Source organism: Orussus abietinus, unplaced genomic scaffold (assembly GCF_000612105.2).
Source record: "Orussus abietinus isolate OABI.00-Male unplaced genomic scaffold, Oabi_2.0 scaffold134, whole genome shotgun sequence".
Taxonomy (NCBI): domain Eukaryota; kingdom Metazoa; phylum Arthropoda; class Insecta; order Hymenoptera; family Orussidae; genus Orussus; species Orussus abietinus.
This window is the reverse complement of record NW_019394377.1, coordinates 179,738-204,556: the sequence shown is the minus strand read 5'-3', so window position 1 is coordinate 204,556 and position 24,819 is coordinate 179,738. Positions and strand designations below refer to the sequence as shown.

The 24,819-nt window shown below is 48.0% G+C and overlaps 1 protein-coding gene across 5 annotated transcripts; it reads right to left on the bottom strand.

Moving 5' to 3' along the window:
• Positions 1–409: 409 nt before the first annotated feature.
• Positions 410–20,691, bottom strand: LOC105695388 (proteoglycan 4). Of its 5 annotated transcripts, none has more exons than XM_012416908.1 (10): positions 20,633–20,691; positions 16,472–16,555; positions 8,342–8,542; positions 7,940–8,263; positions 7,570–7,874; positions 3,635–6,611; positions 3,228–3,536; positions 1,832–2,043; positions 1,559–1,742; positions 410–1,472 (listed from the first exon to the last, which is right to left on the bottom strand). In XM_012416908.1, exons 2-10 carry the CDS (start codon positions 16,511–16,513, stop codon positions 1,191–1,193), a joined length of 4,836 nt encoding a protein of 1,611 aa, XP_012272331.1. In that variant the 5' UTR covers positions 16,514–16,555; positions 20,633–20,691; the 3' UTR covers positions 410–1,190. The 5 variants fall into 5 exon arrangements, with proteins under 5 accessions (XP_012272331.1, XP_012272332.1, XP_012272334.1 ...); XM_012416909.1 differs by having other exon boundaries at positions 1,832–2,040; XM_012416911.1 differs by having other exon boundaries at positions 1,832–2,025.
• Between the last annotated feature and the right edge of the window lie 4,128 nt (positions 20,692–24,819).

Sequence of the window (24,819 nt, the reverse complement as noted above, 5' to 3'; positions counted from 1 at the left end):
AATTGGTCACAAAACCTTCTTCTTGATTTTCAATCGTTTCTAAAACATTTTACGACGTAGTCGTCTTTTGGTTCGAGGTAAGTAAAGTAATGTGCACGCGAGGTAACGCAGTTTGCCCCGTCCTGAACGCATCGCGCTCGACGCGCGCCACGCCTCTGGTGGTCGATGGCCGGACTTCTTCCCGGGCCCGCCACAATCGCACGATCCTGCCCGTAAGCAATCTCCCAACTCATCTCTGGTTGACGCTCTTCCTCGCGCCATCTCATAGCTATGAATAAAAGTAATTGACGCATGAAATGAAACCCTGATTCAGTTGTATCATCCTATGATAACCAACGAAGGTAACAGAAGATCGCATACCTTCCCTCGTGATCCAATTAAGAGGTTTCGCAACTCAGGAAATGCGAGTTATTAATTTATTTCTTTATAAACGAGATAGCTATGTAAGTACGCGTGCATATTAATGGCTATACTGGAATTCGGCGGTTACAAATATTTCCCCAAATTTCGATCCGGTCCGTCAGGCCCCAAGCAGACTAGACATATGCATCATGATTAGAAAAAAAGAGAACGAGACTTACTCGGTACTTTTTCTAGACGTACCTATTGGAATAACTCGTTATACCCTTTGTATTACTAGCATTATTTGAGATTATAATCGCGATCATAATCCGTGGAGAAATTCCACGCGGGGCGAAACTTAACGGAGTACAAGCTTAGTCAGAAGATCACATATAATAGGAATCGGCAATTATAAATCCCCAGCGAGAATTAATTCATTAATCACTAAGAAGTTCGATATCGAATTAAGGGACTCCGAAGTGATATCTAAAAGAAATTCATGTCATGTATCCTAATGATTAGCTTTGAGGTTACTTTCTTTTTCCGCCATAACCTTGTTTGTATTTCTCATATTTCGGTCATATGTTCAACCACGTGATCGGTCATGTGATGGATCACGTGATCAACCACGTGGTCGACCACGTGGTCTCCCGTATCTGTCAAATACTCCAGCTGTTCGAATGAATACACGAGAGGCACATCTCGTATATGACGTATAATTTAACAAGAGTATAGCGTAAATATTAAGAGGCTAGACAATAGACTTCGCTGGGAAGGGATTTGACAACAAACATGTTAACAAATTTTCAGGGAGGAGTACACGAGGTCGATTCTTCGAAGGAGACGATCTAGCGCTTGGGCTTGGGAGGGGCTCGAGGATTTGGCTTGTTGTGGAGCATGTGTTGGCATTTCGGAATGTGACGTTCAGCTGCACCCTGGTTGAATTTCCTGCCACAATGTGGACATTGTATGTAGTCGCTGGTGTCGCTGGCAGGAGGTGGAGGCAGATCGCTGAGCTTTCCACCTGCTGCCAAGTGGGCCTGCACCTGCTTGGCCGACCTGATGGCGTTGATGAAATCCTCGTGTTTCCGCCGCCAATTGGACTTCGGGTCCGATTTTTTTGATTTCGGCTGAAGGTATGAGTGTACAAGTTAAGCTCCCCACGAACTAGTGACACTAAAGTTCCTTTTTTCATTCAGGACGAGAGAACACCCACCTCTGGCTTCTTCAGGGTACTCTTCTTCACGAACGGCTCCAGCTCGGTTCCTTTCACGCGGAACATCATCGCGTCGAATTGCTTCCTCTTCTTCTGGCCAGTTTTCGAGCAGATCTGCTCGTGGAGTCCTACTCTGTCCTGTGCAAAACGTCGACCGCAGACCTTGCATGGCACCAGGGTGTCGCTGGAACGAGCAGGTGCACTTTCAATTCCAAAATGTCACTGGGTGAAAGAATTTCTGTCTAATTTCTCATTTACGCCTGGTTAGCTTACTTGCTGACCGCTCCTGGACCACTCCTGCCTGTTGGAGGTCCTCTGGATCCAGCTGCAGCTGCCGGATGTCTCGCTTTTGTGGCCATTCTTCCCTTTGCTCCAACTGAACCTGGGCTTCGGGATGAACCGGTACTCGAGGAGTTGGAGAGCGACGAGAGAGGTCGAGGAGTCGTCGTCGGCGGAGACGCTTGTTTCTGCAACGTAGCGCTCTTCTGAAAGACATTCTCTCGTTGTAGAGCTTCCACGTCGATCGAGCTTTTCCCGGCCGAGAAGGACAAGGGAGAAACGAGACCTCGAAGAATAGGGCGAACCATCGGGCCTACCTACGAACGAGGAGCTCCTCGACTTTTCGATCGTTTAAGCGATTTCGAGTCGAAGCGATTTCCGGAAATCAGCAGCCTGGGTCGGTCCATGAAAGAGCGTTTCGAGCCCATCGATTTGGTGGGTTTCACGAGGTTGTCACCATTTTGTTTATCGCCGCGACGTTAGAGAGAAGCCCGGTCGTACTCCTTCTCTTTTTTTTTCCTTTTTCCTTCACGGCAGACTCCGATCGTTTCGGAATTTTAGATATAAATCCGAGCTCGGGGCTCGGGCGGAACCATTCTCGTGACCATTCACCGTTCCGCGTTTTCCGCCTTAATGGCCCGTGGAATCGAAAAATGCTCGAAATAAAGGCTATTCGGTCCATCGCTCGGTTGCGAAAGAGGGGGGCGAAATGCGACGAAAATTTCGAGACCTCGGTACCTTTTACACATTTAATGGAGCCATTAAATCTGACATTAGCTTCTCTTCGAGGGGTTCCGTGTGATCTACGGTATGGCGACCGCCACCGCGAATTTCTCGGATAACGAGTTGCAGTCGGCTAGGTCACGTCGCGAACAAAGAGATCGCCTCCGAGAGCAAAAATGGAAAAAATAATTAAGTGTTTCAGTTCATTTTTTCTCCTGGAAAGCGGTTCCCTTTGCCATGCGGCCCTGTGACATACCGTAATTTCCAGCCGTGCGATTCGCGACCACAAGCTCCAATTACGAGCGAGTAATTGGCTTCCTTAAATGGGTAAAAAGCACTGCTTCTGTCTCGGCCTTTGATATTCTCCAGCCGAGAGCGAACTCGGCCATATCCATTTTCCTTTCGCACAATTTCCCGCGAATGCTTAAGTGCTCCTTGACGTCCTTTATCCGAAGGACGGAGTCCCGATTGGACGATCTGTCCGCACCTTTAGAAAAGTTCGTCGCACCCGGAAGCTAGTTTCTCCCTTCCTCTCCTCTGACACAAGAGTCTTAAAAATATCCCAAACAATACTCATTTAAATCTTAATTAAATTCAACTTCCCCCCTTTCCTTAATTATCGCCCTCTTATTTCTATTCTCTTTTTCTTTCAGGATCAGCGATTTACCTCTTGACTCCTCTTCTTGGGAGCCGGCTTCTTAGGAGCTTCGTTCTCCCTCGACTTTTTTTCAAGATCGTCGAATTCTACCACGAAGGCGTCGCCCCTCTTCCTGGAGTTCGAGTCGTCCTCTTCACGTTGGACCTGAGAATTCGACCTTTCCGGTATGCAGGAGTCATTTTGAAGATCCGGACCATCGACGACGTCTGTCGATTTCGATGTCTCCAAGGCTGGCCTTCTGTTTTCCCGATTTCGAGGGATATTTGGCGGCGACCTCCTGCTCGTTGTCGGCTCGTTCCTGAGGTCCATGGAAGCACGCTGCACCGCGGTTAGGGAATTACGTTAATGAACATAAATCGAGCGATATTATACCGATTATTATTATTCTTATTAGTATTATTATTACGTTAACTCACGTTGTTGGCATCTGGACTCTTCGGGGGCGAGGTCGGGGTGCTCCTCCTCGTGGATGTCGAATTTTTCATCTCCTTCCTCGCTGCCGGATCGGGACTTGGACTTTTGTTCAGCCTAAGAAGGGGCGCGGTGCGTTTACTAAAAGTTCGATACCTCACATCGACCTCCGGATGTTCTCGACGAGGTTTATCGACGTCGAAAGATCGCGTGCCTCCCGAAATATCCTCCGTTTCCGTCTGTTTGCGTTTCGCGGTGATCCTTGCCCTCTGCAAGGACTTCCCCCCTGCGATTAAGGACGACACAGGAGGCTCCGAGCTTTCCGACCTCGCTTTTCTTGTCCCGACGATCCTGGAAGCCGGATTTCCCAATTGTCTGATCTTAGGAATCTCGATCGATTTCCGAATGACCTCGATGGACCGCAAAGGCGTGACGGGTCTTGCAAGCTTCGTCTTTGATTCCACGAGGTCGGAGGTTATTTCAGAAACGTTTTCCGGTAGGACAGCTTTTCGCTCTGGGAAGTCTAGGCTGGTCTCTAAGGATCTCCTGGCAGATTTTTGGGGGGAAAGGTCAATCGTTCTGGGACTTGCAAGCTCGACTTCCGGGCTAGATTCTGTATCCTCGAAGAGCTTGCGCTTGCAGGCTGGTGATGGTGTCCTGGACGACGAGTGAATCGGCTCTATCGAGTCTCGAGCTTTCAGCACCCCCCTTTTCTCCGGCCTGAACGTCGATTTCCTGACCTCGAAAGCTTCCAGACTGTGGAGGTCGATTTTATTTCGACTTCGCTCCCTGCTGGACGCCCCTTTCAGGGATGAAAAAAGGACGCTTGGGCTTTTCTCCGCCGCTTGCAAAGCCTCGATCGCTGCTGCTCGTTCGCGCACTGAGGCTGTCTGACAATTTTCGAAATATCCCGACCGACTTTCGTCGACATCTCGCGTCTCTATTTTAAGAAATTCCGTAATTTTTTCAGACCTCCTTTGAATTTTTGCGAATTCTGGAGAGAATTCAGAAATTTCGTGCTCTGGAGACTCCCGGTGATCCGTGTCGCCTCCGATCGAATCGAAACGTCGCAAAGCCGATTCTACGGAGTCAGTTCTGCTATAATGATCCTTGCACTCGGATGACCTCGTTTCTTGAGGTCTGGAAATCGGAGAGAGTCTCTCTGCTGTCGTTTTTGAATGTGTCATTTTCGACGTGGTGGTCGACGTTCGGCTTTCAGAAATTTTCATCGGTTTTGAGGGAGTCGATTTTTTCGCTTTTCGAGGGGCCCTTTTTTCAGACCTACCGAGGTCAGGTCTCTTTTGTCTCTCTAGGATCGATCCCTCGGCTCGACCTAGTTTCGGTTTTTCCACCCGAGAAACGGATTTTTTATGTCTTATCTCCTTGCTTTTATCTTGGATGATTTTCTGCTTCTCGGGGATCTCCATCTTCCCGGAACCTCGACCTCGGTCGGACTTTTTTTCGAGAATGTCAGCCCCCTCGTGTTCCGATTTCGAAAATTTAGCCGCCGAGTCTTGTGGCGAGATCAATGGAGCAATTTTTTTCATGGAAGAATCCGTCCTGGAAATTTGCGAGAGGTCGATTTTTTCCAAATTTATCGCGCGATCGGGAACGTCCTCGTCCTTGCGTGTCGTTGATCCAAGGATTTGGTCTTGGCGAACCTTCATCATTTTACGGACCAAATCCGTCGATTTCAGACATTCTCGGTCGGTCTCCTTTGTCTTGAGGTTCGCACTTTTTGAGGTCTCTTCATCTTTGGAAACTCGATCGCCTCCAGGACTTGAGAGAGCTTTTTTATCCGGAGAATGCGTCCTATCGACTCGATCTCGCGACTTCAAAATCGAGCTTTCGGTCTGACGAAAGAGTCGACTCGTCCATGAGCTTTCGGAACTTTTCCGACCATCCTTCTCGCAGGTATTTCGGTCCGGCGAGTTTCTCTCCAAAGTCGAGCTTCCGCTCGGGATTCGATCTCCGGCTAATTTTTCCGAACTTCCTTCTTCGACGATCCTCTCAGACTTCCGTAATTTTTCCTCGTTACCCGGCGAAATATCCATGGGCAGATTGGTTCTTTTCCGAGCTTTCGGAAAATTCCGAGCGAAGTTTTTCGGGTTTCCCGACCTGGAGGAACTCTCTGGCTCCTTGCTGTGATCTATGAGCACGATTTCCGATCGATCCGTATCAGTTTCCACGGAAAGGGGACTTTCCGACCTGGAATTTCTTAAAGCCAAACCTTCAAGACCATCGCCGGATGTTTTCAAAAATTGACTTTTCTTAATTGGCGATTTTTTTACCGGCGATACGGACCTTGAGGATTTACTGCCTTTCAATAATCTCGAAGGATCTTTGACTTTTGAAGCTCCTACAGGTTCTACGGATTTTATTTCGATTTCCTTGTTCACGAATTCCGCGGTCCTTTTTGAAGCCTCGCGCACGCGCCGTGAGTCGTCAACCACGATTGAATCTTGGATTTTCGAAATGTCTCCTATTGTCTTCTCGGAAGGTTTCCTCGGCGTTGCCGGAGACCTCGATTTTCTTGGCTCAGCGACTCTTTTATCAACAGGAACTCTTTGACTCTTATACGATTTTACTTCGCGTCTAGTTTTATCTTCACCGGCCTTGGCTACGTTTTCCATTTTAATTTCATGCTTTGCCTCTTCGGGGCCCGATCGATCCGACCTGGCGATTTCGATTCGGCGTTCGATCTCGACGTTCGAGTTCTCCCTCGACCCTTTGCGGATTCGCTTAAGAGCGACTTCCTCCTCCGAGTACCCTTTCTCGGCGACCTGCACGATTTCGAAATCACTTTTCGAATTTTTAACAGTTCCAAGGTAAGCCTCCAGCTTCGGAAATTTTTCCTCAGACTCCGTGGCATCCCTTTTCCCTTTCCGGATCGGCTTCGTTCGACATCCTGTGGACTTTTCTTCAGATTTGAGACCCCTTCCCTGCGACTCCTGCAGCGTCCTCGTCCTCGAGGAGCGAACTCTGGAGAATCAAGCCGACGGTCATCGACAAAAATCCTAATCCCGACTTCTAAACGTTCAATTGTCCACTTACTAAAGCCCGGTTAGATCCAACCTCCAGAAAGCTGGTTAAAGTTTCCCCACCGATCCCACGAGCCTCGATTTACCAAGAGGGGTCTTCGACATGGTTCTCCATTTTTTCCTCCCTCTGCTGCAGCTTCCTTCCTCGTTATCTCCTCGTTACTGATCATCGAGGACCTCGATCGGTTAATCACCAGGTTAGAGACACAGAATGTGGAAAAGATTCGGGCCTACCAGAGCGGCGAGTCATTAGGGCGGTTGCATTAATAATTAGGAGCCTTTTAGCGTCGTCCAGTGATACATCTTTCTGCATTATTTTTTTATTTACTTTCTATAGAGCGCAACGAAAGGCAAAGCCGAAATCCTTTTCGTCCCTCGCAACTTCCTCTCTTCCTTTCCCTTTGCTCCCTCTCTCTCCCTTCGATTCGCCCCCGAATCACCCTTTCCGAGGAGTTGCGATTTTTTTGCACTCGATGCACTTTGAAATGTTAGAACAACCTCTCGAGAATTTCCGGAGGAATTGCGAGCGGAGAACGATTGCAATGATTAGCTGCTTGGGGAGCCACTGGCGAAGTTTTAGGTTGTCCGAAATTACGATTTTTTTTACATACGACTTGCCTTTAAAAAAAAATTGCTTTTCCTCTCTGTCCATGTTACATACCGTTTTAAACCTCATACTTCGCTCCAGATTTGTAGAACAATTTTATAACAAAGAGCTTCAAATATTAATATGTACAAATAGGAAAAACAATTTAATCTGAGAACAAAGCGTAAAATCTTGAACAACGAGAATCGCAATGACTTTCTGGACCATCTAGTTGTTAAAAAAAAATTATTGAAACTTTTTAGACTAGCTTCGCGAGTGGCTCGACTTTTGTATTAATCACGGAGAGTCTCACCTCGAAGTCGACCCCGAAGAGTCGGCAGGCTTCCTCGAGGTGGAGGTCGTCCTGTTCGCGATGGTCCTCCTGGAATTGGCGTTCTTGAATCTCTCCAATCTCGCCTCGGCTTGAGACAACTTCTTCCCGATGGTCCTCTTCGGCTTGTCCGGAAAGTCCAGCATGGGGTCCTCCGGGAACTGCTCGTTCTCCAAATTATTGCCAACGCGGTGTTTCAGGGTTCTGTCGAACCCCATGAGGTGGATCTTCGCCATCATCCTGTTCCTCTCAATGGTGTCGTCGTCGATTACCTCCTCGACCTGCACCTAAAAAATGTCCCCCTAAGCAACCTTGATTTTCCCCATTTCTACAAATTTTCAAGAATCTTCACCTCGCTGCGAATCGAGTTGCGATGACCATTGATGAGCCCATCATCATGGTTTTCGTCGCCAAACTCGGTCCCATCGTCGAAGGACGTGGTCATCTCTTCGTGGTAAGACACCACAGGCTTCCCTCCATTGACGTTACTGTTAACATCAGCCCTAACCAATTTTTTTACAGTCACCGAGTGCCGATTGACGAGCGGATTGGTCCTGGAGGATGTTACCCCATTGTCTATGGGGTGCTTCCTCGACTTGTCAAGCGGCTCCAAGGGGTAGCTTCTGTCGATCCCTTTCACGGTGGTCTGTCGCCTCTCGTCGAACATTTGCCGAACCTTGAAGGTAATTCTTCAGTTAATACGTATTTTCCCTTATAATAGCCTTTCTCGTTTATGACTTCTCCCTTTACTTACTTTTCCTCCCTGCGAGGTCGAGGTCGAGTGGGAGGTCGTGGTTCTGGTGATGGTTTGGTGGCTCACCATGGAGCCGTTGCTGGATCCGGTGGAACCGGCGCTGCCTCGCTGGGCGACCTGGTGAGCCCTTAGCTGTTGCTGGTCGTAGAGCTGCAGCAATTTCTGCTCCTTCTCCTGGAGTTGCTTCTGCTGGAAGCGAGCCTGACGTGGCAACGGATCGTAACGTTAACGTAGCACACCACCGGTAATAACGGTAATGGGATTCTCGCATATATTATACTTTTCTCGCGAGAGAAGGATAAGGTTTACGAGGGCCCCACTGCAACACCTTCGATGCACCGACATTCTAAAATGCACTTACGTCCGCCTACGAGCAGGAAGATGCATCTCCGTCGCCGGGGTCGACGGGGTGCAATATTTCGAACGTTGGATTTTCCTAATCTTTTCCTTTTTCTTTTCCTCTCCACACAGTGGTTGATGAATTTTTTTATACACTCGTGGTGCTAAGCGAAGCTGTACTTCAATTAGATTAATTAACCCTCGGATTAGAGAATTATCGGGATAGATTCCCCCGTTAAAGTTATGCCCATGACATTCTCGCGGGTGCAATATTTCTTAGATTTCTCCATTTTCTTCTTTTCTCTTTTTACTCAGTGGCTGATGCATTTTCTTACGCGCTGGTTATAGGTAACACAGGTGCATCCTATTTCGACTGACCATAGAGCGTCTGGGAAGCTAAGCGAGATTTTCTGCTGCAATTTGATTAACTTTTAGCCGGATTAGGGTACTTCTTAAGCTAGATTCTCCTGTTAAAATTATGTCGACGGTATTTCAGTGGGTGATCTACGTCGGCCGGATTGTAGCACCTTTGGTGCACCGGTACTCCATAATGCATAGTACGTGCATCGCTGCAGTCGGCCGCGACGGGGTGCATACGTGCACAGGTAGTGGCCCAACCTGACCCAACGTGTAACCCACAGACATAGGTGCAACTTCATCGATTTCGCTAACCTACATTAGCGCGAGAGGTTGGTAAACTCCTTTCCAAGATAAACCCGGCATTTTAAATGCTCCCACCGAACTAACTGGCCGACCTTCCGAGCGCGGGGCAATTTTTTCTTCCCCTCGTCTCCCCCCGTTTTCTTTTTCCCCTTTCGGCCACTTTGCCAGGGATTTTTATCGGGGGCATCTATTGGCGGAAATAAATGCGCGATTCGCCGCACTTCCGGACCTCCGAGTGGCCCTGGGATTGCCGGATTAATTAATCAACCATTATATTTTCCTTTTTCAGGGACCGTTCGAGTCGCCCCGTGAATTCGGGAAAAGTGGACCGATCTCGAAAAAGCTGCCTTGAAGAGGACGGCGCAGAAAGCCGGAGAAAAAGCGAGGGAACGAACAACTCTTTCTCTTTCTCCCCGCTTCTCTTCAAGCGAGAATCAAGAGGATTGGGGATCGGGGATCGAGAGTCGAGAATGGAGAAACGAGATACGAGAGCCAATCCGCAAGAGAGGTCTTCCTATACATGGTCATGTGTGTCAGAGCCGTCGAGGCAGGAACGACTACGTGCTCCGGAGATGTAAATGGAAAGGACCATGGACCGGACCAACCATCTGGTAAGCCGTTTCGAGATCTCGTGCCTGGAGGCACTTTTCAGCGATCTCCTCCAACTGGAAGATAAATACGACTCTGCATGGTGGCCTTCGAGCATCGTCGCATGGTGCCCCATCAGACGCCCAAACTCGAGGGGCTATTCACTCGGAAATTAGCGAAAACGATTTTCTTCTGTGGAAATCCATTGCCTTTGATTACCACATGATTAAGAGCAACGTGATTCGGTAACAATGTCACGAACGGACTTAATTTCGAGCATTAAGCGGGTGACTTGTTTATGAAGCTTCTCTGAGAACTGGGTGTACCGAATCTTTCCAAGCTTTGCGACGAGAATATGAAGGACACATAGAAGGTCCTAATACCCATGAGATGAATTTTTTATGAACAATTTTTAAGTAGAAAAATTATTAAAAAAAAATGAAATTTCATGGGCGTCAGGATCTTCCTTACAGCCCCCGTGATTACGTTTTAGATTTGAAACGATTCGATACATCCAGTTCGGGGAAAAGTTTCACAAATGAGATCTCTTTGACGTCACTTTCGCATCACCTTAAAATTGATGATTTTCTAAATGAATTTTATTTAGAATTACATTTTTTTTTTATTTTAATGTAAGATTCCAAAAAATCAGCGAAGCGGGTGCGTCGGGAACCCCGGTAGGTGCATCTTGGTAATTAACGTCCCTTTCTTGGGGAATAATTAGGGATGAATTCTAGGACTCGGGAGAGACGCGTAGAAATATGGAACACGAGTGGTATCAACGCTAGGCGAGAAGTTCCGGCCGAGCCGTGAAAAAGTACGGCCACTTAACATTTCGCTCCCGCAGTTGAAATCCGCACTTAATTGCGCGTTATCGCGGAAACTTTTCGGAAGTTTCCCTACGAAATCCCGCGCCCATTCCCCGTAATTGCGATACTTGGGGACGAGTCAACTCCGTCCCCCGACCTCGGGATGTCCCGGGGATGCTGGAACGAAGGTATGAATTTAAATTTCCGCAGATCTTTGCGTAGATCCGGATAGAAGGCTTTCAAATTGGGGAATTAATTAATGTACCATGGTTTTCAGGTTGGCAGTCCCAAAGGTGGGACTCTGCGCAGCCCAAGATGGCGCCTTGTCCAAGGAAACTCCTCGAGCCCCCAGGGATTGCGACCTGATCTGCGCCCCACCTTGGTCCTGTCTTCGTTTGCTGATCTTCATGTCTTCCTTGGGAGTGTCCGCCGCTTTTTCACGTGCGCCACGTGTCCCCGTAGATTTTATCACAGTCAGTCATAGACAAAGTAGGTTCCATCGATCCCGAAGGAAATTGCCCCACGATCGAAGGGGTCAGACGCGCGTGACGTCGACGGCTCTTTTTTTAGAATACTTAGATTAATATAGGTTTACGATCGCCTTACAGTATTTTGCGTATCAACCCGAGGTATCGGTAACGGAGACGCGCATTTCGCGAGCTTGCGTCACCTGCCGGTGCATATATTTGTATAAAAGTGCACGCATGTGAAACTGCTACACGTGGCCGCGGCATTCGTCCCACTTCGGCGGCTCAGACGTCGCGGTTTCCCGATCGTTTCTCCTGGCCTCCGAGCACCGTCATTATTTATTTTTTTTCCCCTTTTTATATTTTTAACCGCGTGAAAAACGTCCGCTTGGTTTATCAAATGAACTCGCTGCTTTCCAGAACGGGTCCGCGATTTGCGGCCGGCGTTTTATCGTTATCATTCACCTGGCGACCGGTCGCAATCGTCCCGCTGGTTCGCCGACAAATTGCAGACATTGCACCGACACGCGACGAGGATTTTTCGTTAATCCAGCGAAGCGTTGTGCGACCTCGACCGCGCGGAATTAAAACGCACACCTTGGTCGGCAAGTCCGGAAGTTTATAGAGTCCGGGCAATTTAAATTAGATGTAGATACTCCGGGAGAAAAAGATGTCTTGACGTGTCCTGGCGGCTCGCGGAAAACGTGCTGCCCCGACTTCGCGGTTATCCGTCGGTTTTTCCCCGCTTCTTTCCCGGGAAAAGGCAAAAAGCACGACGGCTAGCAGGAGGGTTGCTATCACAACTGAATCGCCACAAGTCGCAAGGCGGTTAGGCTGTTCCTTGCGCATGCGCAACCGGAGCTCTCTTCGAATTGTTAAACGCGAGGCGGCTTTCAATTACGTTAGGTGCGTCCCCGAACTGTATTTTCCCCGGGATGTCGTGACACGTTTTACCGCGATAATCTACGAAGCAAGGTCGCTGGTTTGGATAATTGATCGAAAGGGAAGAATCGCCTAATGGGACCGACCGTCCTTTCGTCGCAATGAGTACGTCACGTGGAGCAAAATCGAACCGATGGTTTCCGTGAACGGTCTCGACTACGTAAACCTGGCCGAGGAAAATGACAAAAGCTCGAAAGGTCAGAGCTTCGATCGAGGTTCCTCGAAGTTCGGGCGACCATGTCGAATCGAGCTTCCGAAGTTCCGCGAGTCGAGCGCTTCTGTTTAACTACTTCCACCTGAGAGGCGCGTCAATGGTTCCGCGTAATTTTCATAAAGTTTACCGATTGACGGAAACTCTTCGCAGCCTTGGAATAAGAGAAGTTCCCGACGGACTGTCTTCCCACCTGGACTTAAAAAGAAACCGGAGTTCCCAAGCGGAGGTACCCCTGGAAGAAGGACCGGCGCGACAGAGGGGCGCATCGAATAATTCTAAGCCGATCGCAACTTCGCCGGTATTTTGTACGAGAAGGGTTCGCATCCCAAGAAAGTGTTTCTTGTAAAAGTTTCGCGTAACGCCATCGGGAATAACTTTTTCCCCGGACGTTTCGTCGTCCGGTCCAACGTTGACCGGGAATATTGCATTTACCCCGAAAGTGTAGTTACGGTTTTCTGCCTCGCCGGGGGACGCGAGGACGGCCTCGGTGTGCCTAGTTTCCGCTGCGTTTTTCCTCCCGGAAAATTTCCCCGGAGTATTAGCAAAAAATTCCGGGGAATAATTTCGGCCAGTCGGGCCAATTCCAAGAGCCTGTCCTTTTTCGCTCGACTCGGCCTCGTGGAGGGCGCGCTTTTTCGACGGACTGTGCTTTATTTTCGTACCGGCGACCGCGTTCGGCGCAGAACCGAGATCGAGGTTCGAGGTTCAAGGCGAGTCGATGCTGCCGACGATTTATTTCCCCGTCTACGAGGGGTCGAGAACCTCTGGGAGTCTTTCGAGACGTCGATCGATCTCGACTCTCGGTCCCTCGCACCAGGCTTTCCTCATTTTTCCCCTCCCCTTGTACATCCCGCAGTCTAGCCGACAAAATGGCCCTATGTATAATAACGAGCCATCGTCGGGGAAGAAGTTTCGTTAAGCGCGATTTCTTAATCAAACTCTCAATCCTCCGTCTCGAAGGTGATCGCTCGTTTTAGGGACGTTGCCGAGGTCTTCTCAAAGGAAATCCCGCCCACTAGATGCTCATGTAATTCGACCTTGTCTCAGGTACAGCTGAAACCACGGAGACCGGGTCTACAATGCAAATTGCATAATCGTGACGGTACACGTCATGATTTATTATTTATGCGCCGCGCCCGCGTTAATGGCGCGACGTCTCCGTGTTTTCCTCTCGGACGAGATGGCCCTTTTTTTTCCTCCACGGAGTTATATCACGTCCGCTTGTCTGGTTCTAAATTAGCGTCCTTGGGTCTCTAGATTGATTCGGAAGTGCTCGAAGATTCCTTTCCGTCGAGGTGTGGGTAATAAGAGTGGAGCGCCTCGATAGTCCGTTTCCGCCGCGGAGGATTAATGGTCGCGGCTTCGAAGTAGGGCCCACCGAGACCAACGGGGATTCCTTATAAATAATTGATCGGAAGGTTGCGGTAATGGCTCGATTTGTAATTGTAATTTTAGAACGTAGTCGCATGCCCAGTTAAGCAAGGTAATTGCTATATTTGGTCGCAGTGCACATGCGAGTGCGCGTGTTGCACGTATAGCCAGCCGGTCTCCGATTTAGAGCTTTTGGAAGGAGCAAGGACTGCCTTCAAGGATGGTTCCGAAAGGGTTGGGAAAGTGGTTTAAATTTTCTAAAAATTCCTTCCTTCCAGGTAAACGATTGCAGATCGAGATTCGTCAATGATTCAAGGATGGTTCCGAAAGGGTTTAGAAAATGGTTTAAATTTTCCAAAAATTCCTTCCTTCCAGGTAAACGATTGCAGATCGAGATTCGTCAATAATAATTCCCCGAAGGTTTCTTTCTTCGGCGGGGGATGAAACGAGGATATCGATTTTTTATCATGCCTCGAAGAATCGAGAAAGTGATCCAAATTCTCAAAAAATTCCTTCCTTCCAGGTCCACCATTGCAGATCGAGATTCGTCGATGATTCAACGGAGGTTTCCCCGGGTGGGGAAATGAAACGAGGATATCGCCTAGTTATGGAGCCTCGAGGAGAAGGACCGAGGATCCTGCACCGAGAGGGGGAAGAAAATGCGTGGGCGAGATTCGCCCACGTGAAAACGCGTGTTCGAACATGGGATTTAGACAACGGTGGACAGCCTTAAGGTCCCCTTGACGCCCACGGAAATCGCTTACTGACTCACGGCCCTAGTTTCGCGCCGAGTGAACCGATCGAGCACCGATCACCGGCATTGATCCCGCCATCGACATCGAAGACCCTTATCAACGAGAACGACCAGCTAGAAGATTGCCCTTTTGGAACCTCCGACGCATAGTGCTTATTAACACTTTAAATGCGGCGGCGTGGAAAAAATGATGCCGCCTGAATAAAAAGTGAAACGCACTTAATTTCAAATTTAACGCGTCAAGGCGGTATTCATTCTGTGTTACTTTCTACTCGGCATAATTCTTTTCATATGGGACTTCCGATGCTATGTCGATTTCTAGAGACTGACGCCGTGCAAATGGAACCTATGTCGTTTCCAAGGTATCGACGTCGCGTTTAACGTATCAAAGTGATACAAAAATCCATCTGAGGGGTTTCGTTTATGAAACGTTTCAGAATTTTACCACGGGAATGTGCAGGCGATAAGGAAAGTCCTGACACTCGTGGGATTAATTTTGTTTCTTACATTTTTCGCACGTATTTTGAAATTTTTGTATGAAAAAAAGATGAGATTTTATGGGAGTAGGGACCTTCCTTCGGACTTCCATGTTCACGAGGTGAAATTTCAAACGATTCCGTACAGAGCTTCCAGTTCGGAATAATGTTTCATGAACGATTGACTCCTCAGATTCCACTTTCGTATCACCTTAATACACGTGGTTAGATGGTAAGGCGACGAATCTAGACTCCGACTTCTTGTTCTTGGCGCGACACTCTATCGACGTCATGCCCGGAGAGAAGAGAAATATCTCCTTGGATTCCCACGCGTATAAGTTTCTGCAAAATCCCGAGCTCGGCTTGGCGTGTACCCATCGATCGTCCAGGAAATCGAGCTGGTATCGATCGGACCAATCGTTCCGTCTCGTGACGCCCATTAGTGTCAGATGTGAGAAAGACGTCCAATCGCGGGGGATCGGTATTATTCCACGTTGGTACAATGGCCGGATCGAGTGTGGCGTCCACGCCAGGGAGGAGCAAGATCGTCTCCAGAGACGGAGGAAGTGACGTCACAGCATTATGGTTGCGATCCCGGTGTAAGGTTGCGGTTGACAAGCCAAGCGTCTCCCTCGACGTCTACTTCAATTCCATACCATTTCACTCTCTCTCTCTCCCTTTGTCTCTTTCCGTCTCCGCCTCTCCGCGTCCGGGTCTTGCGGTCCTCCCGCACCTTTTTTCTCCCCTTCCTTCCTCCCTCTACGCGGTGGATCTCTTTGTTGGACCAGAGAATTAAGTCGGACGCCTTTCGACCACCGACTCGAGTTCACCCGATAATATTGGCTCTCTGATGTTTGCAGGGAAAACACATTCGACGCTGCGTCGAGAGACGGTGTTCGACACCTAGGGGGATCCCTACGGATGCATTCCCGAGCTGCACTCCCAGGGGATTAAGCGCTCTTTCGCGAACCTCAACTCTCGGAAATCACTCTCGAGAAGGTCGAGGACCCTCCTCCACCGAGGGCGAGACTTACCCCGGACTCCAGTTTCCTGGCCAATTTGACGAATTTCAAAAAATTTCAGAGGCTCTCCAAATACTCAGATGCGCAAGTAGACCATTGGATTGGTTCATGATTAACTTAATTAATTAATTTCTTGGGGCTGGTTCTGGGCGAGAAAAGTATGGATAATTGTGAATCGACCAATATTAGCCAAGGACCTTTGGAGTAAGTGCCTCATCAGGGGCCCTATTTTTAGTGCCCACCTGGTGACACGGCTGGACTAGCTTCTCTCATTAATGACCAGGTGTGATAATTACGAATCTACCCAATATTGGCCAAGAATACTCCCGGACATACGTAGGAGGAATTTTGGCGTTGGTGCCTCGAGTTCCCCATTTCTAGTGCCCACCTGATGAAACGATGCTGGACCAACTTCTCTCTCCAGTTGGAGCTGCTCGCGTCATCCCGACGAAAATGGTAAAAAAGGATCACTCTGAGTCACTCACCTGCAGCATCTCGAGTCTCGACGACGCCTGTGGCGCAGCCATCTTCTACCGAGGTCACGAATGATCTCGATCTAGCTGTCCTCTCTGTAATCAAAAGGGAAAAGTCATCGATACGAGTTATCACCGTGGAGTCTAAACGGTGGTTGCATATGGCCGAGCGAGTGGTTATTCCTGCCAATTGTTCTTTTCCCCGGCAGTTACATGTACGATGCACCTCGTTAACGTCCAATTATTGCGGTTGGTGGGCGATTTGGCGAGGTTCATCGGGGAAAAAATCCACGGGGTATTTAATGTGGCCGGTAATTGTCGGCGCCGAGAGCGTTTCGGTGGTTCGACGCGACTTCTTTTTCTACCTTTTCCCATGTTTTTCTATTTTTCTTTTTTCCTCCCCACGATCCACAGGAGAGGAAAGAGCCTCGCATAGGTGCGGCTCTCCTGTCGTGCTTCCGAGCTTTTAATGACGTCATTATCTAAATTAAACCCGGTTCGCACGAGGGTAAGGGCAGGATACTCGTCGCCAGTGCTAGACTGCCGGCCATTCGCTTCGGGTCACGGTCTGCTGCATTCAGACATGCAAATGCACATTAGCGCAGATCCTGGACGCGAAGGATCCCCTCAGAGGGATGGACGGATATCGGGACACCCTGTTCGACGGATGTTTCAGCCCTCGATCGCCTTCCTCGGTTTTATCAGCTATAAAGGTTACTTTTACCTCTTCGAGGAGCTGATTTCAATTACCGGTAAACTCGCGATGTCCTCCAGTCGGGGCGGACTGTAAACCGGACGGCTTTTGCAGCCTCTTTCATCGAGTTACACTTTTCTCCGAACGGTTTAAATGTTGCGTTTTATTTATTTCTCCTCGGTACTCGAGAGCCGTAAACCTGGATCAAGAGTGCGCCCATAAACTCCGCGGCTTGTCACTTCGAGAGCCCACGCTTTTTCCCGCTCCTATGACATAATGACCGAGTTTATTTATCCGCGTGCGGAGTAATTACATGAAAATCGACGATTTAAGGACAGAAGAGGGCGGAGATAAACTCGGCTGGCGAGGCCACAGAAAATATATTTCGTTTAATCGATACAATTTTTCTTCCTTCGATCATGGAATGTGATTACTACACTCAGGAGGAAATATTCCCTTGGCCTGAGAAAACTCATTGGTTAATGATTTTTGGTCGATTACATTAAATATCGAGGGATGTGATCAATAATATTTTCTAAAATTAAAAAGACGGTTTAATTAACCCTTCGGTCATCGAAGGAAATTAAGTAGATTGAACCGTGCAATGTATCGATTGCTTTTCGTATCGAGAACCCCCTGATTTTTATTTCCCGTTTGTTCCGTTGTTTTTTTTGTGCAACTTTTAATTCAAATTCTCCTCTCGTATCGCAGTTTCTCCGCTTCTGTGCGGTTCAAGGACCCGAGAGTCCATGTGGCTTAAACTACTAGCAAGTACGCGACGATTACCAACTCGCGGACGCAAAAAATCCCCGGCGTGGGTGGAACGACTCTTTTTACACCGGTCGATTTGCTTCGTTGATGACCTCACGGCTCTTTTGCGTGGCCAGTTTCTTACTTAACCGGCCAACAATGAGTGTATTACCTGCCGGGCATAAATCTCCCATCGCCATTATTTACTCGTCATCTCCGGGCAAACATGGCCGGACTGTCGCAACTGTTAAGAGAGATAATAAAAAGGACGAGATGTATCCATTAACTCGCGGCAAAAAATGTATCTTCATTGCAGACAGAAAAATACTTCGTTAAATCAATATAGTCTTTGTTGGTTCAACCATACACCGAGAAAAAAAAATGAAATACTCATTGAACCAAAGAAACGTACCTTTAATTCAAAGAATAATTATTTGACCGAAATAAGTCGTTACAATCCCGAAGAAACGTTGCATCCAGTTTATTCGATTTCATTTGACTGCAATAATTATTCTTCGAATTAACAAAATATTTCTTTGGTATTGTTTAAAGAAATATTTTATTGACGTCAGGAAATTCTTTGCTTCGGAGCCTCGGTTGAAATTCAGTTACCCCAGATATTAATTTGGTATTAATAAAAAATATTTCGTGCCTCGGTTCAATCAATCGAAACATTTTATGAAATGAATCAAAGGAAGACGATCAAACGATTTTGTTGAAGGAACCAGCATTTTTTTCTTTGCATGTGGACTTACGTCGAGTGGTTCGATCCGAGATGGCTTCGGAGGAGGATCGAGTTCCGGATCATGGATCTAGGGTCATGGATCACGATATTTTCGACTTGCAAACGAGTCCAGTTAGATTCGAGAACCGCGAGCTAGATAAATCGGCCTGGTCGTCCTTTAAGACTCGCAAGACTAATGGCCGATTCCCAGCGAAATTCACCGAGTGACTCATGCTCTCGGTGACGTTAGAAGGACCTTAATGCTCAACGAACTTCTTTTACGGTAAATGGTCGAGAAGAGCGAGGAGACATTCCTCAGGATTGGCCCTGAGATCCACGTTCCAGATTCCGTGTCCAGAAAAAGTCTGTAGATTTTCCCATTGACATCTTCGATCTTTCATAGTTTTTTTTTTTCCCTTTAGAAAAAGTTAAACGAACAGTGGTTTCCGGATATGTTGGTTAAGGAGTTGCACTGTAATTAGTGTGCGAATATCCTTGCGACGTTTATCATTTCATTTAGAATAAATCCGAGAATTAAAGGAAGAGGAATGGAATTTCTATCGATGGAATTGTGTTATAATATGGTACACGTATTTTTTCCCCCTTTTTTTAAACCCAAAATGGCGCCTTTTCAGAGAACTTGTCGAGGAGGTGTCGATTGTTTTTAGACCTGAAAACCATTAATTAAATTTATAAAAGAAAATCCGATTTATGAAACTTATATCGCGGTGTAATCTCTAAACAGATAAACGACGTTCTCTAGTACGTCCAACATGGCGTAATCGGGAAATTCGCCCGTGCGGAGAAAAACCTCCCGGATGTCATACCACGGTATTCCGCTGAATTTAATTAGTGTCTCGCTCGATGAGAGTTATTAACGCATCCATTCATGAATCTAATTAATGAGCGTTACCGTTAATGGACGAAACGGGGGGTCAGTCGTTGCGTTCGTTGCGATAAAATTAATTTCCGAAGAGGTGCTTTCGGAAAACATCCCCCTGCCTGCTCTCGAATTTCCCGGGGAGGAAAATTTTCTTGAAATAATGCTCGAACATGCCGTCTTTAAAGTAATACGTTAAATCAGCATTTTTTCCCGATTCCCAATTAAAACTCCCATCTACGGCGCAATTTCCCTCGATCCTGAATTCCGACATAATGTGCAGTGGGAAAACGCACCTCGAGTAATTATTTCCACTATAACGAGATTTATCGACTCGGCTAATTATCCAGGAATGCAAGAATTCATTGCGCATTAAATATCACTTTTAGAGCGAGAACTCCCCTCCGGGGAATTTGTCGTCCGCGTGTCACGTGATCGAGGGGGTATTGTCAATTTGACAGTTCTCTGACCACGTGGTCCACACGTGGAGGATGCGCCGAGCGTCAAAAAACGAGTAAAAAGAGGCGCATCCGCTAAGTGACGCCCTCGGTGCCTTTGCGACCCGATTGAATAATTGCCAATCGGCGAATCGAGTCGGCAATTGATCAGCCGCTTAATTGGATCATCCAAGAAAAGTCGACGTTAATATTTCACCGACTCTCGGGAGACATTTACTCGCGGCGACGCAGTCGGCTGCCGGCGATGCAGCATCTTTATGCTTTAATGCATCCATTGTTCTCGAGTGGCGATGCATTTACGTCACTGCATCTTGAGAACACGGTGCACGCCGTACACACCGACGAGGGGTTCTTGACACTCGTATCTCTCATCTTAATTCGCATAACCAGACACTGAGCAGACTCGTCTCGGCTCTGCAAGGAGTCGCGATTAACGCAGTCGCTTTGCGGCCATTAGCTCGCAAACAATTAGGATATATTAAATAAAATTGGGAAAATTTTGGGAAAATCTTGCGATTAATTGTGTGACAATTAAACCGAGAAATTGAGCTTAGAGGACAGTTTGGTGACAGTCTTCGTGGCAAGATCGAGTTCCTAAGGGAAATCAGCTCCAATCTTCCTCCGAATTCTCAATTTACGAGGCGAAGGAAAATGGCGGCGAACTGACCTTGACTCCGGAAGATCCTGAAGAAGACGAAGGAGATCAAAGGGCGTCCTCTCGACCAGAGGACCGAGGTAGCACTGACAGTTCAAGTTTCCCTCACTCCTCTCCTTCTTCGCTCTTTCTCCCTCTCTCCATCCTCGACATGCTGCCGATCACGGAGGAGAAGTGGAGGCGCCATGGAGAGAACGACTCGGCACCGAGACGTGTCGGATGGACGACAGCGACTCGCCTGCTAATAGGTACATGTCCGCAATTACCGAGAGAATTACCGCTCCACCTCTATTCGGTAAAAGGAGAAAAAAGGAGAATTACTGGAGCACTTCCTGGGGAATCTGCGAGAAGGCGCATCTCGGCTGCCTACGTGGCTGGCGGAAAAGTGGAAGAAGCCGAGGCGAAGGGACTCCCTTCAAAGGGGAGATTCGAGCGTGGCCAACGCGACGCCGCGGGATAAATAATGCATGAGGGTGAAAAACATTCAATAGAAATATCCGCGGAAGAGAAATCGAGGGAACGTCGGCCGATTTGGGAGGATCGGCCCGCGAAGAGTCCCGACATCCGGTGCGTTGATGGATTTTCGAAGGGGATATCGGCGCCTCGTTGCGCACGCATTTTTGCTTCTTTCCCCGACTAAATCCTGGCCTAAATCCGTGGCATGCCTCTTTTCCCTCTCTCGGGTGTATGCGTGGCCTGCGTGCAAACGCGATTTGCATAGCCATCTCTAAATACGGCTCTGAGACGTGAAACCGTCTATTATTATGAGCCGCGTGATTCACGCGTCTCTCGGTTCCTTCTAAAGGCCGCTGCGAAATCCGGAGGTCGGCCTGGACCCGTCATCCTTGATTATTTCCTCCCCAGGAATAAAAACCCATCCTATTTCTCGATGAATTTTTAGGAACCTCCGATGGCTTCTTCAAATTTCCTAGCACCACGGAAAAAGAAGAATGGCCAGGAAAATTACAATAGTAACAACCGTGACCATGTTGCAAGGTGGTACATAGGATAACCATGTGGCAATCAACGTATGTAATCCGGTATAAAGAAAATCCGGAAGTCGGCCTGGATCCTCCATCCTGGATTACTTCCTCCCCAGGAAAAAAATTAATTCCACTTCTCTATGATTTTTTACGAACCTTCGATATTTCCTTCAATTTCCCTGGCAGCACGGAAAAATAAGAATGGCCAGGAAACAATCGTGACCGTGTTGCAAGGTGGTATATAGGATAACCATGGCAGGATGTGGCAACCAACGTATATAACACGGTATTAATATAATTAATAAAAAATTAATTCCACTTCTCTATGATTTTTTACGAATGTTCGATGTTTCCTTTAATTTCCCTGGCAGCACGGAAAAATAAGAATGGCCAGGAAAATTACAATTGGAACAATCGTGACCGTGTTGCAAGGTGGTATATAGGATAACCATGGTAGAATGTGGCAACCAACGTATATAACACGGTATAAGGAACAAACTAGGGTTACTTCACTATTCATTCAAGGTACCTAGTTCATCATAACTTCTTTACACAGTTAGTACCGTCACTTGAAGTAGCAATCACTATTGCGACTTTTCAGCCCAGCGCCATATTTATCATTCGACGTGGTTCTCCGGTTTCTCAGATTTTTCTAATTGTGTGGTTTAAATCATCAATGTAGATAATACGTAGCTGTGCTACCTGTACCTAAATTAATTTTCGTGATCGGACTGAAGGGCTGTATTGTTCACAGGGACGCATTTTTTATACCCCCTTTAGACCGAGCACCGATCCATCGAGTCGTCGCCATTACTTGTCGTCCCGTCGAGTTACGAAGTTACGACTCTCGCAGTAAATGTTGGGAGCATTCTCATGCTCTAACGATCGGTAGCGGCCCTCGAATGTCACGTAATCGATGTACCTCGCGTTACACGTTACAGGGTTACTGTCGACAGGGTGGAAATTCGCGAATAACGACGCCATCGTTCCTGTCGGGCCCGGGGGTGTGAATTTGACAGGAGGTGAGTCCAGGCCCTCGAATAACTCGTGATAAACCTCCCCCCAAAATACTGCAACAATTAAGCGGATTTTTTAAGGGTTCTTTCCTTCCTGCAAATTTTCAACCCTTACGTCATTAACTCTCCTAGAAAAGTTGCGTTGGATCCTAGCAGTACCGTACCTTGAAACTTTAATTGAGGTTTGGGGGCGGTGAGAGTCAATATTTCTGCAGTTTCGATCGAGTCGCAATTATTTAACGAGTTGTTAAGCCCCTCTAAGTGCAGCTAGTAAATAGGAAAAAGGAGCGATAAGCCTCTCGCATGGCCTTCGTGGTCTCGTTTAATTCCACCGGAAGTGGGGGATCAGGGAGACGTTAAAAAGCACCGACTTGGGAGATGAAATTGCACCGCCGGGAAGGGAAAGTGCAGGGGTGCACCTGTTCACGGTGCATCGAACTCGCAGGCGCAGATGCACGTCCGTGGTGCAGAAAATGTTTGCGGCTCACCGGATGCTTTGAGATTGGTACGTGGCTCACGTGTGCATACGCGTGGCGCACGCCTTGGTGCACACGCTTCGGTACACGCACTTAGACGCGCATCTTGGTGCACTCTGCACCGCGGAGCGCAATTTCCCGCTAGTCGACTAACCTCCATTTTCTCTGGGATGCGCTTTAACGCGCACTTGAATTTGACGTGCCCGACAAAGAAAAAAAGAAACCAGAGATAAAACGGAGAAATGAGTAAAAGAGATGCAAGTGCTCACGAAATCGCGACGCTACGGTCGCACGGAGCGATACCTGCGAATCTCTCGGGCGAGGAATTTCAACCGAGCATGTATACGAGTAAAAAGCAAATAAAAATCCTTTTCGAAAAAATCCGCGGAATGCGGGGCGGTACTTCCCCGCATTCCGGGATTTTAGAATTTTTCGAACCCTTCCCGCCTATCCGGAAAATTCCCGACGAGGTTATTTCCATACATGTGTGTCGATTTTCCTCGTCTGTCGGAGAATCTACAGCTTTCTCCCTCGCTTCTCCTCGCCGTTAAATAGCGCTCCCGCAATTAGTTAGAAAGTCGGAGAGAGTGTATTTCCAATTGTAATCCCTCCTTAGCGTATTCCGATGCAACTAGCCGACCGAAAATATTCCGCCGAGCTCGGCGGTGACGTACAATGCCTCGGGAGATATTATCATAATGCGCTTTTCAATTCCTGGACTATGGGAAATTCGACGTCCCCCCTATCCGCGTCGACTTCCACGTCGTCCGGCGATACGATAACTAAACTATCTCGGGCCCTTTTTTTTGCAGTTGGAAAAAGTGACCCCCCGCGAGTCTTAGGTACGACTTCGCGTACCGAGTCGGGCCGGGGGAGAAAAATGGAAAGCCTCGTCCGTGTTGAACAAGCCGAGGAAAGTTCGTCACGAGTGGAGTTTTCAGTTTCCCTGCTAAGAGGATGGGCTTCGTTTCCGGCCCCTCGCCCCCCCCTCGGGGCCTTCCGTAACAAGACTGCTCCGATTATTATCGTTCCCAGAGAGAAAGGGGACGAAATCCTCTCAGGCTCCGAGGTCTGGAGGATCGTTGTCATAGTTAGGGAGCATTTTTGCCCCCACGACGAAAGGGGAGTTCGCAAAATCGTTCGAAAAACTCCCCGGCGCTCGTTCGCGCAAAGTGGAACCCTCCCATCCACCCCCGAAATCGCTCGGAACGCGAGCCCTCATTTTTCATTTCTTTTCTTTTATTTTTTTTATTTTTTTAAACGAAGTCGTTCATATATACGTATAAGAGGACCTGCAATGTACAGTGACGTTATCGGGGAAACTTGCATAATTCGGGTTATCACGGATTCGTTCATCTCGGCGGGATAAATAATCAAGAGCGAATCTTCGCGGAAGGGCCTGGAAATGTGTACCCAGTGAAAAAGGAGAATTCACCGGGGCCGGAATTTCATCGGTGCAATTCTTCCCTTGAGATTTCCCCGCGCCGCTTTTCCGCGGAATTTCACCTGCGCGAATGGGAGCCGCCCCCCCCGGCGAGGAGATCCATTCTCTCCTCTCGACCTCCTGATTATCTTTATTACGAACGTCCACCGGAACCAGGGTCGTTTCCATTCAAATCTCGACGCCGGGTGCAGTTTTCCTTTTCCGGCCGATCTCCCTTTGCAATTATGCCCCGGTGATTGTGGCAATTAACCCGGCGATTCCGGGGCGCCCGATTGCGAAG

Bases quoted from the DNA above. Each gene is read 5' to 3' on its own strand.
- LOC105695388 (XM_012416908.1), bottom strand. From the start codon at position 16,513: ATGGCTGCGCCACAGGCGTCGTCGAGACTCGAGATGCTGCAG. The intron at 2,044-3,227 runs GTAAATCGCTGA...AATGTCTTTCAG, and splicing joins CCAAGAAGAGGAGTCAAGAG to AAGAGCGCTACGTTGCAGAA. The intron at 1,743-1,831 runs GTAAGCTAACCA...TGCTCGTTCCAG, and splicing joins GGTCCAGGAGCGGTCAGCAA to CGACACCCTGGTGCCATGCA.